A 14,579-nucleotide genomic window follows, 5' to 3' on the forward strand; every position below is an offset into this window, starting at 1 on the left:
TGAAAGCTTGGAGTCCTAACCACTGGGTAGCCTGGAAAATCTTAACATCCCCCTATTTTTGCTTGTGCACAGCATTCACTCAGACCTGATGTAAACTTATTTTTTAATTTGGTTTTATGGCTTCCCCACCTTAAAGGTAAGCTCCCTCATAGTGTTCTTCACCAGTATGTTCCCTTTCACTGATTCATTCAATTAGAAAATATTTACTGAGTGTTTATTATGTGTCAGGCATTTTCAAGGCACTGTAGACACAACAATGAAGAAATCAGAACAGACAAAAATCTGCACCCTCAAGACAGGTGCAGGGGATTAAGAGATACAGACGATTATGTGCCTGTTAGTTGCTCAGTTGTGTTCGACTCTTTGGGACCCCCGTGGTCTGTCCATGGAATTCTCCAGACAAGAATACTGGAGTGGGTTGCCATTCACTTCTCCAGGGGATCCTCCCAACTCAGGGATCAATCCAGGTCTCCTGCATTGCAGGCAGATTCTTTACCGTCTGAGCTACCAAGGACTAATGGATTATGTTCCTGAGAATCCTTAACTAAGGATAACACTGTCTTTGCTTAATGGAATAGGAGCTCCTGGAAAGCAGACGCAGACTCTTAATAGCTTCTGTATTTGCAAACCTGGCAATGTGTGTGGAATTCAATAGGAACTTGGTAAATGTGTTTTGTGGTTGACTGACTGAATCAAAGAATGATTGAAGTGAAATGCCAGCATCCAGCAGATAATAGATGCTCCATAGTACCTGAATGAGATGTTGAGAAATTCCACCTTCAAAACAAGCCCGACCCATGGCATTCCTATCCCTGTTTTCCAAAGAGGACGTCCAGGCTAAAAGAAAGGAGGGTATCCTGTCTAGTTTCAAACAGGCTCCTCTGTCCATGGAATTTTCCAGGGAAGAATTATGGGAGCAGGTTGCCCTTTCCTTCTCCAGGAGACCTTCCAAACCCAGGGATCGAACCCATGTCTCCTGAGTCCCCTGCATTGACAGGTAGATTGTTTACCACTATGCCACCTGGGAAGCCCCAAGACCCAGCCAGGAGTCCTCAGTTCTCAACCATGCAGCCCCCCTTAGTTCTGGGGGGGAGGGGGGGAAGAAAAGAAAAAAAAAAAAACGGAGAGTAGGCTGAGAAGAAAATAAATAAAATTCTTTATTATATTCTAATACATAGTACAAATGGAGGTTAAATAAGAACAGAGAAATCAGGGGACCCAGGACAGCTTGTGGGGACCCCTTTCGCCCTGCCCCTAAAAATCCACACCCTGATCAATAAATACCCCTCCCAAGAGACCCAGAAGTCCCAGCCCGCCCAACCCCTCAAAAGAGTCCAGGCTGAGAAGTCTTGGGTCGAGCCCCTCACTTCACAGAGGAGGGCCACTGAGGCCCAGGGGGTCACCCAGCAGGTGCGTAGTTCCGGGAACCCCGCTAAGCCCCCTCGGGCCGCTCCCCGAGCCAGCGCCCCGTGCACCCAGGCTCACACCTGGACGCGGTAGCCTCCCGCCCGCCGCCGGCAGAGCCTCCGCACGCCCACCCAGTAGAGGGTCAGCATGACGGCCCAGTAGCCCACGTAAGCGCCGGCGCCCGCGGCCAGGTGGTGGGCCTCGGCCGCCCGGGAGGGGCCGCTCCAGTCGGCCCGGGCCTCGTGGACCACGCTGCGGACCAGGCCCCCGAGCAGCAGCAGCGCCCAGAGGGCCAGGGGCAGCACGGGCACGTAGTTGGCTGCCAGCTTGCGGCGGCCCGACGTGCCCCAGCCGCTCTGATTCATGGTGGCCAGCGCCAGGAACTTGGCCGGCAGGAGGCCGCCCATGTAGAGGGGCGCGTAGAGCGAGAGCAGCAGCATCCGCAGGCAGCCCCGCAGCCAGGCTGCGAATGCCGCCTTGGCCAGCGCCACACCCTGCACGCACAGCAGCACCCAGAGCAGCGCCCAGGGGCGGCCCGCGTAGAAGAGCCGCAGCACCGTGGCCGCCACGAAGAAGGGGAAGAGCCCCGAGACCACCGCCTCGTAGGTCATCCACGCGTGGTGCCGGTGCCACCAGAGCGCATTGTACAGCCACTCGCGGAAGTACGACTTGGACCAGCGCGTCTGCTGGCTCAGCCAGCGCAGGAAGGACGAGGGCGTCTCCGAGTAGCAGCGAGACCGCGAGGTGTACCTGGGAGGGAGGGAAGAGACGGGGCTGTCAGCGCGGCTCTCCTTGGAGCCCACGGGGACAGATCCGAGCCAGGAATGGCCCCTGGGGCACGTGTGCTCAGCCTCTCTTGGAGAAGGAAATGGCAACCCACTCCAGTACTCTTGCCTGGAGAATCCCATGGACGGAGGAGCCTGGTGGGCTACAGTCCATGGGGTCGCAAAGAATGAGACACGACTGAGCGACTCTCTTTCTGGACTTCAGGGTTTCCGATACCTACCTGGGTCCCTGGACTTTTTATCTAAGTGTGTGTGCTCTTTGGGACCCCATGGACGGGTCCAGACTCCTCTGTCCATGAATGAGATTCTCCAGGCAAGAATACTGGAGTGGGTTGCCATTTCCTTTTCTAGAGGATCTTTCCGACCCAGGGATCAAACCTACATCTCTTGTGTCTGCTGTACTGGCAGGTGGGTTCTTTACCACTGTGCCACCTGGGAAACCCCTCTTTATCCAACAGGAATTGATTAAAAGGCCAGTGGAGGAATTCAGAGAAGCCTTTACTGGGACTCCTGCTGCAAGTAACACGTTCCCTTGCTTGCTCCCTCCCCTGTGGGGCTGGGGAGGCACTGGTCCCTTACATGCGATGAGGGTAGGAACGGATCAGTAGATCAGGTGGATGGGGTAGTTTTGGTGGTCTGCCCACCCCTTTGGTGGTGCACCGTGCAGGGATCAGGCCTGGTACCCCCACTTTTGCTCCCTACACCTCAGAAATGGCAGTTGAGTTTTGGCCTTTTTGTGTCTCATTGTTCACAAGTCGCCCAGGCTGCACATGCATGTGGGTTACTTTTAGTCCCTTATCGTTTCTTTGTATTTTGTTACTGGAGGAGGCCTTTGGGTGAAGCACTGGTATAGCATCTGCCTACAATGCAGAAGACCCGGATTCAATCCCTGGGTCAGGAAGATCCTCTGGAGAAGGAAATGGCAACACACTCCAGTACTCTTCCCTGGAAAATCCCATGGACAGAGGAGCGTGGTAGGCTACAGTCCAAGGGGTAGCAAAGAGCCGGACACGACTGAGCGGTGTCACTTTCACTTTCAGTGAAGTATAGGGTCCCAGGTCCCAGCCTGTCTCATTCTCATATGTAAAATGGGGTCAACAATGTTTCCTACCTAATAGATGAGGGTTGAAGGAGGATTAATGTCAAGTGCTTAAGACCAGTATATTGTACTTGCTCAACTGATGGTGGCTATTACTATTTTTACTATGACTAATGTAACTTGGCATTACTACTATCATTGCAGTGGCCAACACTATTACTAATACTATACTAATACTATCACTAATCTATTACGAATACTGTTATTGGCAGACCTCAGGGTGAGGAAGGAGCCAGGCATGGTTCCTACTTGGGATAGCCCTTGCCTTAAAGCTTCTCAAGGGAACTATTAAGCTCCCTTCCTGTGGCCCTGGCAGACATTACTAATCAATCCCTCCCAGGTTTCCAGCCAAGCCCCCACAAAGCTAAAATCACTTATGTGAGACATCATCGAAGTGGCCTCCAGCAGTCAGCTTGTTAGGAGGGATTAAACCATTCTGTCCCCAGGGGCATTGTTTGACAGTGCCCAGTCTCCTCCCCCTGTGCCACCTGGGATCCTCAGTGACCTCCGTGGTAATCCTCTTCCTCCTGCAGTCCATACTCAAAACAGCTGTCCTGTTACAACAGCATGCTACCCCTCTGCTCAAAACCGCCAATGGCTCCCTCTCCTTAGTTCACAGTTCTTGACCACAGAGGCTCTCATGAGTGGACCCTCCACCCTGTGAGCTCTCTGTCCTCTCCTGACGCTCTCTCCCTTGCTATTGGTCCAGCTGCTCTATTTTCAGCCCCCATTCCTATCTTATCCTAATTTGTCATTTCACTCTCTATCTGGAAACTTCTATCCACCTTCCTGGCTTTATATGTCACCTTAGCATGTGCTGTTGTTCAGTTGCTAGATGTGTCCAACACTCTGCAACCCCATGGATTGCAGCATGCCAGGCTTCCCTGTCCTCCACTATCTGCCAGAATTTTCTCAGACTCATATCCATTGAGTCAGTGATGCTATCTAACCATCTCATCCTCTGTTATCCCCCTCTCCTCCTGCCTTCGATCCTTCCCAACCTCAGGGTCTTTTCCAATGAGCTGGCTCTTTGCAGCAAGTGTCCAAAGTATTGGAGCTTCAGCTTCAGCATCAGTCCTTCCAATGAATATTCAGGACCAATTTCCTTTAGGATGGACTGGTTTGATATTCTTGCAGACCAAGGGACTGTCAAGAGTCTTCACCAGATGTATCATTCTCTAATAGGCTATATTTCCAACTTCTACATTTTACTTATTGTCTATCTCCGCAATCAGTGTAAGCATGAATTTGCAGTTCTTTTGTTTGCTGCTGCATCCCCAGAGCTGAAAACTTGGGAGGCACTTGAAGAATATTTGTCAAGTGCATAAAGATATGGGTTCCCTTGGTATACGCTGAGTTCTCTCTGGCACTGTCACTGGTCTAACTTTGTAGAAATATCTTTCCCTCGTATGTCACCTGGTCTAGCCACACTCCCCTGAATCTCCTTCAGTTACATCCCTTCTTCCTGAAGCACTTATTGGGGTTTAGGGGCTCCCCTCCTCTCCCACGTGAATCTTCTCACTCTCTCACTAGCTGATCCCACTCTGTTGATGTCTTTCTCTTCCAACAGATTGGGGAGTCTGTGCTCTCCATAGTGGAGCCATCTTGCCCAATTTCATGTTTTATCTTCTAGGTGGCATTCCCACCCTCACCTCACCTACTTGGCAGAGTCCACTGGGTCACATGGTTCCATGTAAAGGCCACCCCTGGCCCTATGGTATCTTCTACTCTCCTCTAGTGTCTCACTTGATGCATTGGATTGGCCAAAAAGTTCACTGGTAATGTGTTACGAAAAACCCAAATGAACTTTTTGGCCAACATTATAGCTCATGATTCAATGCAAGTGTCCCATCTGTTCTTCATGGTTTCTCTCTGTCTCCTCTGAAATATTGCTAGAGAGACCCAAATGTCCTATGATTTACTTTAACTTTGGAGTAACCCCAACACACACACCCGAGAAGGCAATGGCAACCCACTCCAGTATTCTTGCCTAGAGAATCCCGTGGACAGAGGAGCCTGGTGGGCTGCTGTCTATGGGGTCACACAGAGTCGGACATGACTGAAGCAACTTAGCACGCATGCATGCATTGGAGAAGGAAATGGCAACCCACTCCAGTGTTCTTGCCTGGAGAATCCCAGGGACAGAGGAGCCTGGTGGGCTGCCGTCTATGGGGTCGCACAGAGTCGGACACAACTGAAGCAACTTGGCAGCAGCAGCAGAAGCAAAACACACACATTTGCTGAGATACTCATTGGCCCCTGCACACACCCAGCCACCCAGTGCCCTCAGCTTACTTGGTGGCATAGCCCATGCTGAGCATGCGGTTGGTGAGGTGACGGTCATCCCCAAAGGTGCAGTGGGTGCCCAGGAACTTCTGGTTGTACCAGGCCTCAAGGAACTGCTGCAGGAGGTTGTTCCTGTATAGGCCTGGGTGAGGGAGGGGCACACAGGAGCCTCAGCTGCTGCTGTTGCCAGCACCACCCCCAGCCCAACTCATCTCCAATTCCAATCCCATCCTTTCTCTAAATATTTATTTCTATTTATTTATTCAGCTGCTCTAGGACTTCGTTGTGGCATGTGGGATCTAGTTCCCCTACCAGCGATTGAAGCTGGGCCCCCTGCCTTGGGATGATGTAGTCATAGCCACTGGACCATCATTGTAGGCCCTCCAGCCCCATCTTTAACCACCTCAATCCCATTCTTAACCCTGTCTCCAATGACAACTCCAGCCATGATCCTGTTCTCAACCTCACCTCTTTCCTCAACCCCACACCCATCCCAAACTTGCCCCAGTCCCATCCCTGACCCACAGCCACTTTGACTGCAAACCCATCCCCAATCTGGTATCCATTCTCAGCTCCACCCCCTACTCATCCTCATCCAAAAAACCCATCTCCAGCCTTAAGCCTAGCACCAACAGTGTTCTTAAGTTCCAAACCCATCTCATCCCCTTCCCCAATCCTTTGCCCAGCCCCAGTCCAATCACTATCCACATGCTTTCTCCAGACCATTCCTAACACCAGACACCATCCCCACCTCCAGCTTCCAATCTTACCCCATCCCCAGTTCCTGCCCCAGCCCCATCTTTGTCTCCTGTCTCAGTCGCATCTTCAATTGCTCCTCTTCTCCCTTCCTTCTCCACACCATCCATGGCCCTCCCAGCCCTACCCCTGCTCACCTAGGGGCCCACTGATGCAGGACACGCAGTGGAAGTAGCTCTGGCAAGCCCGCTCCACATTGAAGGCCACCCAGTACCGCAGGCTGCTTAGGAAGCTGACCCAGGAGTCCAGAGGGTTCAGGATCCGTACATCGCCCCCAACAGCCCCTACACGGGGGTCCTCGTCCAGCACCCGCACCAGCTCCAGCAGCGCCATGGGGTCCAGCCTCGTATCTGAGTCACAGACCTGACAAATGGAAGCGGCCAAGATTCAGGCAAGATCCTTGCACAGGGCTGGCAATTGAGGGTCCCTTACAAAGGATGAGGACCAGCTCAGACACTCTGCAGCCAATCTGAACATAGCTTTGAGTTTTTTAGTCATGTTCAATGTTTTATCACATTTTAAGATGACCGCCCCCCTCCCACACACACACCCACGCTCTTGTAAAATACCCTCCTCTGGTGTGTGGGCAAGATCTGTAACTTGCTTCTAACCTATAGAATATGGCCAATGGCCAAAGTGATGATATAGAACTCCCATAACCGTGTTCTCTTATTTGGAAATGGTGAAGGAGTTTTGCAGTGTAATTAAGATTCCTAATCTGTTGGCTTTAAGTTAATCAAAGGGAGAGTATCCTGGGTGGGCCTGACCTAATCAGGTGAGCCCTTTAAAAGAGAGTCTAGAAGTCAGATTCTTGCTGGTCTTCACAAGGCAAGCTGCTATGAGTTCTATGGTTGCAAAGAAACAAATTCTGCCAACAAACACGTGAGCTTGGAACAGGTCCTGGAACCTTTGATAAGACCAAGTTCCAACTGACACCATGACTGCAGCCTGATGACACCCTGAACAAGGGATCCAGTCAAGCTTTGCCCAGATTCCTAACCCATGGAAACTATGAGATAATAATAAATGTGTTTTGTTTCAAGCTGCCAAATGTGTGGAAATTTGTTATGCAGCAGTATAAAAAAAACCTGTTGCAATGCATTAATGAATAAATTACTGCATTGAATGGATGAATGAATGATGAAATGAACAAATAAATCTCTATACTGATAGGTAAATGGAGGATAAACAAAAGAATCTCAACACTGAATGAATGAAGAAACAGAATGAACCAATCTCTACATTTAATGACTTAATTTAGGTAAATGAGTAAATGAATGAATGATCTCCATATTGGATGGACAGATGGATGCATGAAAGAATGAGTGAAAGAAAGAATTTCTACCTTGGATGAAGAAAAGATGGAACTTCTGTATTGAATGGATGAATAAATAAAGGAGTGAATGATCTCTGTAGTGGATGATAAGATAAATGAATGAAGAAAAGATACAATGAAAGAAGGAAGAGAAAGAAGGACAGACATTCTGTATTGAATGGGTAAATGAATCTTTATATTGAATGGATGGATAAATGGATGGATGTGTTAATGAGAGTTTCTGCATCAAATGGATGAATGAATGGAAAAGGAAGGAAAGAAGGAAGAAATCTCTTCACTGAATGGATAAATGAATGAACAAAAAGAATGCGTTATCTCCCTAATAGTTAGCTGGATAAATGGAAGTATGAATGGTGGAAGGAAGGAATCTCTTCATTGAATGGATGAATGAATAAAGGAAGCAGAGAGGTTCATTCCAATTGAATGAAGGATCCGAGGGAAGTGGGATGGGGGTGTTAGGGTCACAGACGCGGCGGGGGCGCCCCCCACTCACCTGCACGTAGTCCACCGAGTCGCCGAGAGCCTTGAAGGCCGTGTACATGACCTCGCGCTTGCCGCCCCAGCGCTGCGCCACGCACACGCACCTGCGCGTCTTCACCAGCGCCTCCACCGCCAGGCGCCCGGGGTCCTCGGCCTCCACCTCGCGGTAGGCGCCCTCGCCCGCCGCGCCCGCCGCCGCCGGCTCCCAGGGCTGGTGATAGTTACCGTCCCACACATAGGTGGCGGGGTCCTCGTCGGCGAAGACCTCGCGGAACATGTCGACCATGTACAGGTCCTCGGCGCGGTTGCCGTCCACCACCATGAGGACGCGCAGGCGCGTGCGCGGGTACACCAGGGCTCGGGCCGACACCAGGCACTGGCGCAGGTACGCGGGGTCCTCCTGGTACGCCGAGATGGTGAGCGCCACGCTGCGCGCCGTGGCCGCCTCCGGGGGCCCCCGCGCCGCCGCGCGCCGCGCCGCCGCCGCCACCCGCCGGTGCTCCAGGTAGGCGAAGAGGCTCTGCGCCACCAGGTGCGCCGAGAGGAAGGCCCCGTAGAGGCCGAAGGCCAGGAGGCCGTAGCGATCGGAGGCCAGCGGCACGCCGGCGGCGTAGGCCCAGGTCATGAGGCCCAGGATGAGCAGCGCGAAGGCGATGGTCAGCACCCGGCGGACCAGGCCGGAGCAGTGGCGGGCTGCCTGGCTGGGCTTGGGCACGTCCTTCGGGAAAAGAAAGGGGGAAAGAAGAGTCCTGAGATGCTCTCCGGGAAGGGAAGCCCTCCTGGCTTTTGTTTCCAGGCCAACGGTCACATCTCCTTTTCATAAAGAGAATCCCCTGGGTACTGCACAGTTAAGTAAATGTGGCAAACAGTTATCAAGGCTGAATACCTGCTTTCTCTGCTTGTGATGCTATTTCCCCACGTGTTTAACAGCTTTAAAATCCACAAGGATTACACTCAGTGGAGTGTCACAGTTGAATTAACAGGGGTTCCTTGCCTCCTTCTTAGTGGCAGGGAAAATGATTCATCTCATAAAGCTTTCTTGCTGCTGCTGCTAAGTCATTTCAGTCATGTCCGACCCCATAGACGGCAGCCACCAGGCTCCCCCGTCCCTGGGATTCTCCAGGCAAGAACACTGGAGTGGGTTGCCATTTCCTTCTCCAATGCAGGAAAGTGAAAAGTGAAAGTGAAGTCGCTGAGTCGTGTTCGACTCTTAGCGACCCCATGGACTGCAACCTACCAGGCTCCTCCATCCATGGGATTTTCCAGGCAAAGTACTGGAGGGGGGTGCCATTGCCTTGGCATAAAGCTTTCTTAGTGTTAAGATAATAATAGTGATAAAAATACATCTCAGAGAAGAATGCAATGTGCTTTAAACGTTTTACAAAAACTAACTTATTTTCCTCACAACAGCCCTGTGAGGTAGGTACTATTATTGTGTGTGTATGTGCTTAGTCACTTCAGTTGTGTCCAACTCTTTGCAACCCCATGAACTCTAGCCCTTCAATCTCCTCTGTCCTTGGGATTTCCCAGGCAAGAATACTGGAGCGGGTTCTCATTTCCTACTCCAGGGGAGCTTCCCAACCCAGGGACTGAACTTGTGTCTCCTGCGTCTCCTGCGTTGGCTGGTGGATTCTTTACCACTGAGCCACCTGGGAAGTCCCATCCCCATTTTACAGGTGAGGCATCTGAGTCACATAGAGGTGCAGCGACCTGCCCAAGGTCTGCCTGGAAAGCAGAGAAGTCAAGCCTTTGTGTGTTTTCTTTGGGGGGGTGGGGGGTGTTGCATTAAAAATTATTTTTATTGAAGTATAGTTGATTTACAATGTTGTGTTAATTTCTGCTGTTCAGCAGTAATTCAGTTAAACATATATATTCTTTTCCATTATAATTTATCACAGGATATTGAATACAGTGTCCTGGACTCTACAGTAGGACCTTGTTGTTTCTCCATTCTATATGTGACAGTTTGCAACTGCTAATCTCAAATTCTCAACCCTTCCCTCTGCACCTCGGCACCTCTCTTCCCGTTTGGTCACCACAAATGTGTCAGAGAAGCCAAGATTTGAACCACAACCTTATATATTGGCTTTACTCCACACCAGCACCCCAGGGGGTGGGGTGGGGGAACAGATAATCTTTCCTGCCACCACCATAGAGATGGCAAAACCAAGTACTGATTAGCCAGAAGGAGTGGCTGGCAGGACCAGGTGCCCAGTACATGTGACTGGCAGAGCTCATAATCAAAGGGAAGGAGGTGCCTCTGTTTTCTTGTCTGTAAAATGGGGGTTTAGCCCCTTCCACGTGCCAAGCCCTGGTAAGGTGAATACTGTTAACGCTTCCTATTACAGATGAGGAAACTGAGACCCAGGTGGGTGTGTTCTCTCATCTAAGGTCACTCAGGCTCCAGCCTCTGGCTCCACCATCCTCTACGCTAAACTGCCTTCTCCCTCTGTCACCAGTTCGCACCTCTTGGGTTCATTATGAGTTAAATGAATCACGGTCCAGTACGTGACCCATGGGCACCTGTAGCTACAGACCACTTGAAATGCAGCGGGTGCCACTGAGGAGCTGAATTTTTAATCGTATTCAATTTCAATGTTTGAATTCAGAAACTGGGACTTCCTCGGTGGACCAGTGATTACGAATCCGCCTTCCGATGCAGAGGACATGGGTTTGATCCCTGGTTAGGAAACTAAGCCTGCGTGGGGCGACCGTGCCACAGCTAGAGAGAAGCCTGTGTGCTGCAACTAAGGCCTGACACAACCAAAAATAAATAGATAAATATTTTTTAAAATAAAAATACATTTAAAACAGATCCTTAATTCAGTCATTGGAAGGCTTTTACCCATGTTTGGAACAAGTAGGATCTGTGAAGCTTCTTTTTCAACTGATGTTATGAAATCTAAAAATACAGATCAAGCATCTCCAGTGAAAACATAGCATCTGCATGAGATGTGCTACACATCTCGATTGTGAAGCCTGAGTGTGGAAAAAAGAAAGTAAAACACCGCATTCATGTCTTTGTACTGAAATGGTAATTTTTGATATATATAGCAGGGAGTCGGCCCCCTACGGCCTCTTGGACCAAATGCCTGCCTCCTTTTTCACTACAGCCTGGCAAGCTAAGATTAGTTTTTATGTTTTTAGAATGTTGAAAAAAGTCAAAACAAGAATAATATTTTGTGGGACATGAAAATTATATGAATACACACACTACTATGTATAAAATAGATAAACAACAAGGACCGACTGTATAGCACAGGGAACTACACTCAATATTTTATCATAACCTACATGGGAAAAGAATCTGAAAGAGCATATATATATACATATACATATACATATACATATACATATACATATACATATAATTGAATGACTTTGCTGTACACCTGAAACTAACATGACATTGTAAATCAACTTCTTGTTGTTTAGTCAATAAGTCGTGCCTGAGTCTTTTGTGACTCCTGTGGACTGTAGCCAGCCAGGCTCCTCTGTCCATGGGATTTCACAGACAAGAATAATGGAGTGGGTCGTCATTTCCTTCTCCAGGGGATCTTCCCAACCCAGGGATGGAACCTGCGTCTCCTGTATTGGCAGGCAGATTCTTTACCACTGAGCCACCTGAGAAGCCCTGTAAATCAATTATACTTCAATAAAAATAAAGGAATAAAGAAGATTACATGAAATTCAAATGTTACTGTTCTTAACATCGTTTCCTTGGCACACCACACACATCTGGTTACATATTGTCTACAGCTGCTTCCTCATTATGCCAAAGAAGTGTAGTTACAATGGAGACCATATGGCCCTCAAAACCCCGAATATTGACTGTCTGGCCTGGTACAGAAAAAGTTTGCTGACTCCTGATACCATGGGTTAAAGAAAACTTTATTATTAAAATTAATCACACCTGTTTCGTTTTCCTTTTTAATGTGGCTACTAGAAAATTTTAAATGATGTCTGCGACTCGTTTAATGTTTCTCTGGTACTGGTGCTAAGTCGCTTCAGTCGTGTCCGACTCAGTGCGACCCCATAGAGGGCAGCCCACCAGGCTCCCCCGTCCCTGGGATTCTCCAGGCAAGAACACTGGAGTGGGTTGCCTACTGCAGAGCTAAGTTACAGCTTTTAGCCTGGTGCTAGTAATCGCTCAGTATTAACCACTGTTATTATTTCTTCTGGAATCTTCCTCCTGAGACCCTTTGGCCCAAACCTAGCTGTGCCTGAGTTCCTGGGGGTGGGCCAGTTCATGGTGGGGATCCTAGGGACAGGTGGGCATCCGGAGAATCCTAACGCCAACAACAGTCACAGTCACATGCCATGGACACACACCCCAGACAAGATGACCCCAGACACCTGCCAGTAGAATTTAGTGATCCTGAGACCCCCTCCACTGACAGCCACACAGGTGAACTCGAGGGCACGTGCCCTTCAGCAGATAAGAACACCACCACCAGCAAACACACACACACACTCACCAGGCAAGGTCAGGAAAAAAAAGTTAACAGTTGAGATTGAACCATAGGAAACTGCCATTTTCATCAGTCAAAAGTAACCAGAGATGGGCGATTTCATTTAGTCCACCTTAATATTTACCGAACACAAGAAAATAGAAATTTAGACCCACATGTGGTGCAAAGACAGCTCTTCTCTGCCCGATCCGGTCCGGGGCACATGGACCTACACGGATTTACAGGCAGGTTGGACCTGACATGCATTCAGGCCAGAAGGCACACAGACTCACAGGGCTGCTGTCACGCACAGGAGCACACATGCGCACAAACGTGCGGGGAGGCCTCCCGCCCGCAGTCTCACGCGTGCCCACGCACACTCAGGCACACACCTGTGTCATCGCTGCGGCTCCGGCGGCCTCTCTCCTCGCCAGCTGGCTGCTCCCGAGTCTCCCCGCTGCCCCTGAGCTTGGGGCAGATTTGAAGAGCCGGGCGGGCGGGGGCGGGAGGAGGGGCTGACGTCAGGGATGAGCTGGGCCAGGGGCTCTGAGGTCACGGCCGAGACTCCGGCAGCCACACCCGCTTCCCGCCATCACCCCCGCCCCCCTGTACCAGATGGGCCTCCCCTTCCAGCCCCTCATTCTCGCTCCCCTTCCCTCTCCCCCCGAAGCCCCCAACACCCCAACTCCTGGCCCCATCTCTCCCCTCCATTTCTCCTCCTGTCTCTCTGCCTTCATCTCATTCCTCTATGTCTGGACTTCTCTCCATCCTTTTCGTTCTCCCCACTCGCTCTCTCTCCACCCCTTTTCCCCCCTCTCTCCCCTATTTCTCTCTCTTCCCCACTACCCCCAGCCCCCCTCGCTTCCCCTCTTATCTCCCCCCGCAACACACAATGCCCGCCACTCCCCTCGAATCCTTGGAATCTCTCCCATGTTGGCTTCCCTGGGGACTGGCCACTGACAGATGGAATGAGAGGCACACATGTGCGTGCTGGTGGGTGTGACTGTGTGTGCCCTGGTCTGGGAGGTGGGCTATCTGGAACTGGAGCAGTGAGTGAACATCTGAACGTTCGGTGCCTGGTTGATTCCTGTCCACGTGCGTATGCTTGCGTGTGGATGTGTGTGTTTGTGTGTGTGCATGTGTGCGCAGGGCACACGCTTATGTGCCAGGGTCTGGGGAGGTGGCTGGGGCATTGGGGTTTGACTCCCCAGGGTCTCCAGGGTGAACTCAGAGTTGTGGGTCAGCTGCCCCAGGGACTCTGGGCAACTGAGTCAGAGAGAGCACAGACAGAAGTGGAATGGGGATTATTGGGGAGTCTGAATCCCCGATTTCTCAGAACCAGAAGACTCATACATGTCGTTGTTTCTATGCCCTTGTTTTCTTTTTTTTTTTTTTAATATTGGCTCCTTTATCTTTATTTTTTTTTTCCTCTAATTTTATTTTATTTTTAAACTTTACATAATTGTATTAGTTTTGCCAAATATCAAAATGAATCCGCCACAGGTATACATGTGTTCCCCATCCCGAACCCTCCTCCCTCCTCCCTCCCCATACCATCCCTCTGGGCCGTCCCAGTGCACCAGCCCCAAGCATCCAGCATCATGCATCGAATCTGGACTGTATGCCCTTGTTTTCATGATTAAAAAAAAATCTCTGGAGGTGATGGAATTCCAGTTGAGCTGCTTCAAATCCTAGAAGATGATTCTGTGAAAATGCTGCACTCAATATGTCAGCAAATTTGGAAAACTCAGCAGTGGCCACAGGACTGCAAAAGGTCAGTTTTCATTCCAATCCCAAAGGAAGGCAATGCCAAAGAATGCTCAAACTACTGCACAATTGCAGTCATCTCACATGCTAGTAAAGTAATGCACAAAATTCTCCAAGCCAGGCTTCAGCAATACGTGAACCGTGAACTTCCAGATGTTCAAGCTGGTTTTAGAAAAGACAGAGGAACAAGAGATCAAATTGTTAACATCCAC

General features: G+C 50.1%; 1 protein-coding gene across 1 annotated transcript; it reads right to left on the bottom strand.

The window, feature by feature from the left end:
* Positions 1 to 1,328: 1,328 nt before the first annotated feature.
* Positions 1,329 to 13,096, bottom strand: HAS1 (hyaluronan synthase 1). Its single transcript, XM_024978777.2, has 5 exons — positions 12,993 to 13,096; positions 8,163 to 8,867; positions 6,471 to 6,696; positions 5,587 to 5,719; positions 1,329 to 2,157 (listed from the first exon to the last, which is right to left on the bottom strand). The coding sequence occupies exons 1-5, from the start codon at positions 12,999 to 13,001 to the stop codon at positions 1,482 to 1,484; spliced, it is 1,749 nt and encodes a 582-aa protein (XP_024834545.1). The 5' UTR covers positions 13,002 to 13,096; the 3' UTR covers positions 1,329 to 1,481.
* Positions 13,097 to 14,579: the final 1,483 nt, after the last annotated feature.

This window comes from Bos taurus, chromosome 18, assembly GCF_002263795.3.
Source record: "Bos taurus isolate L1 Dominette 01449 registration number 42190680 breed Hereford chromosome 18, ARS-UCD2.0, whole genome shotgun sequence".
Classification (NCBI taxonomy): Eukaryota; Metazoa; Chordata; class Mammalia; order Artiodactyla; family Bovidae; genus Bos; species Bos taurus.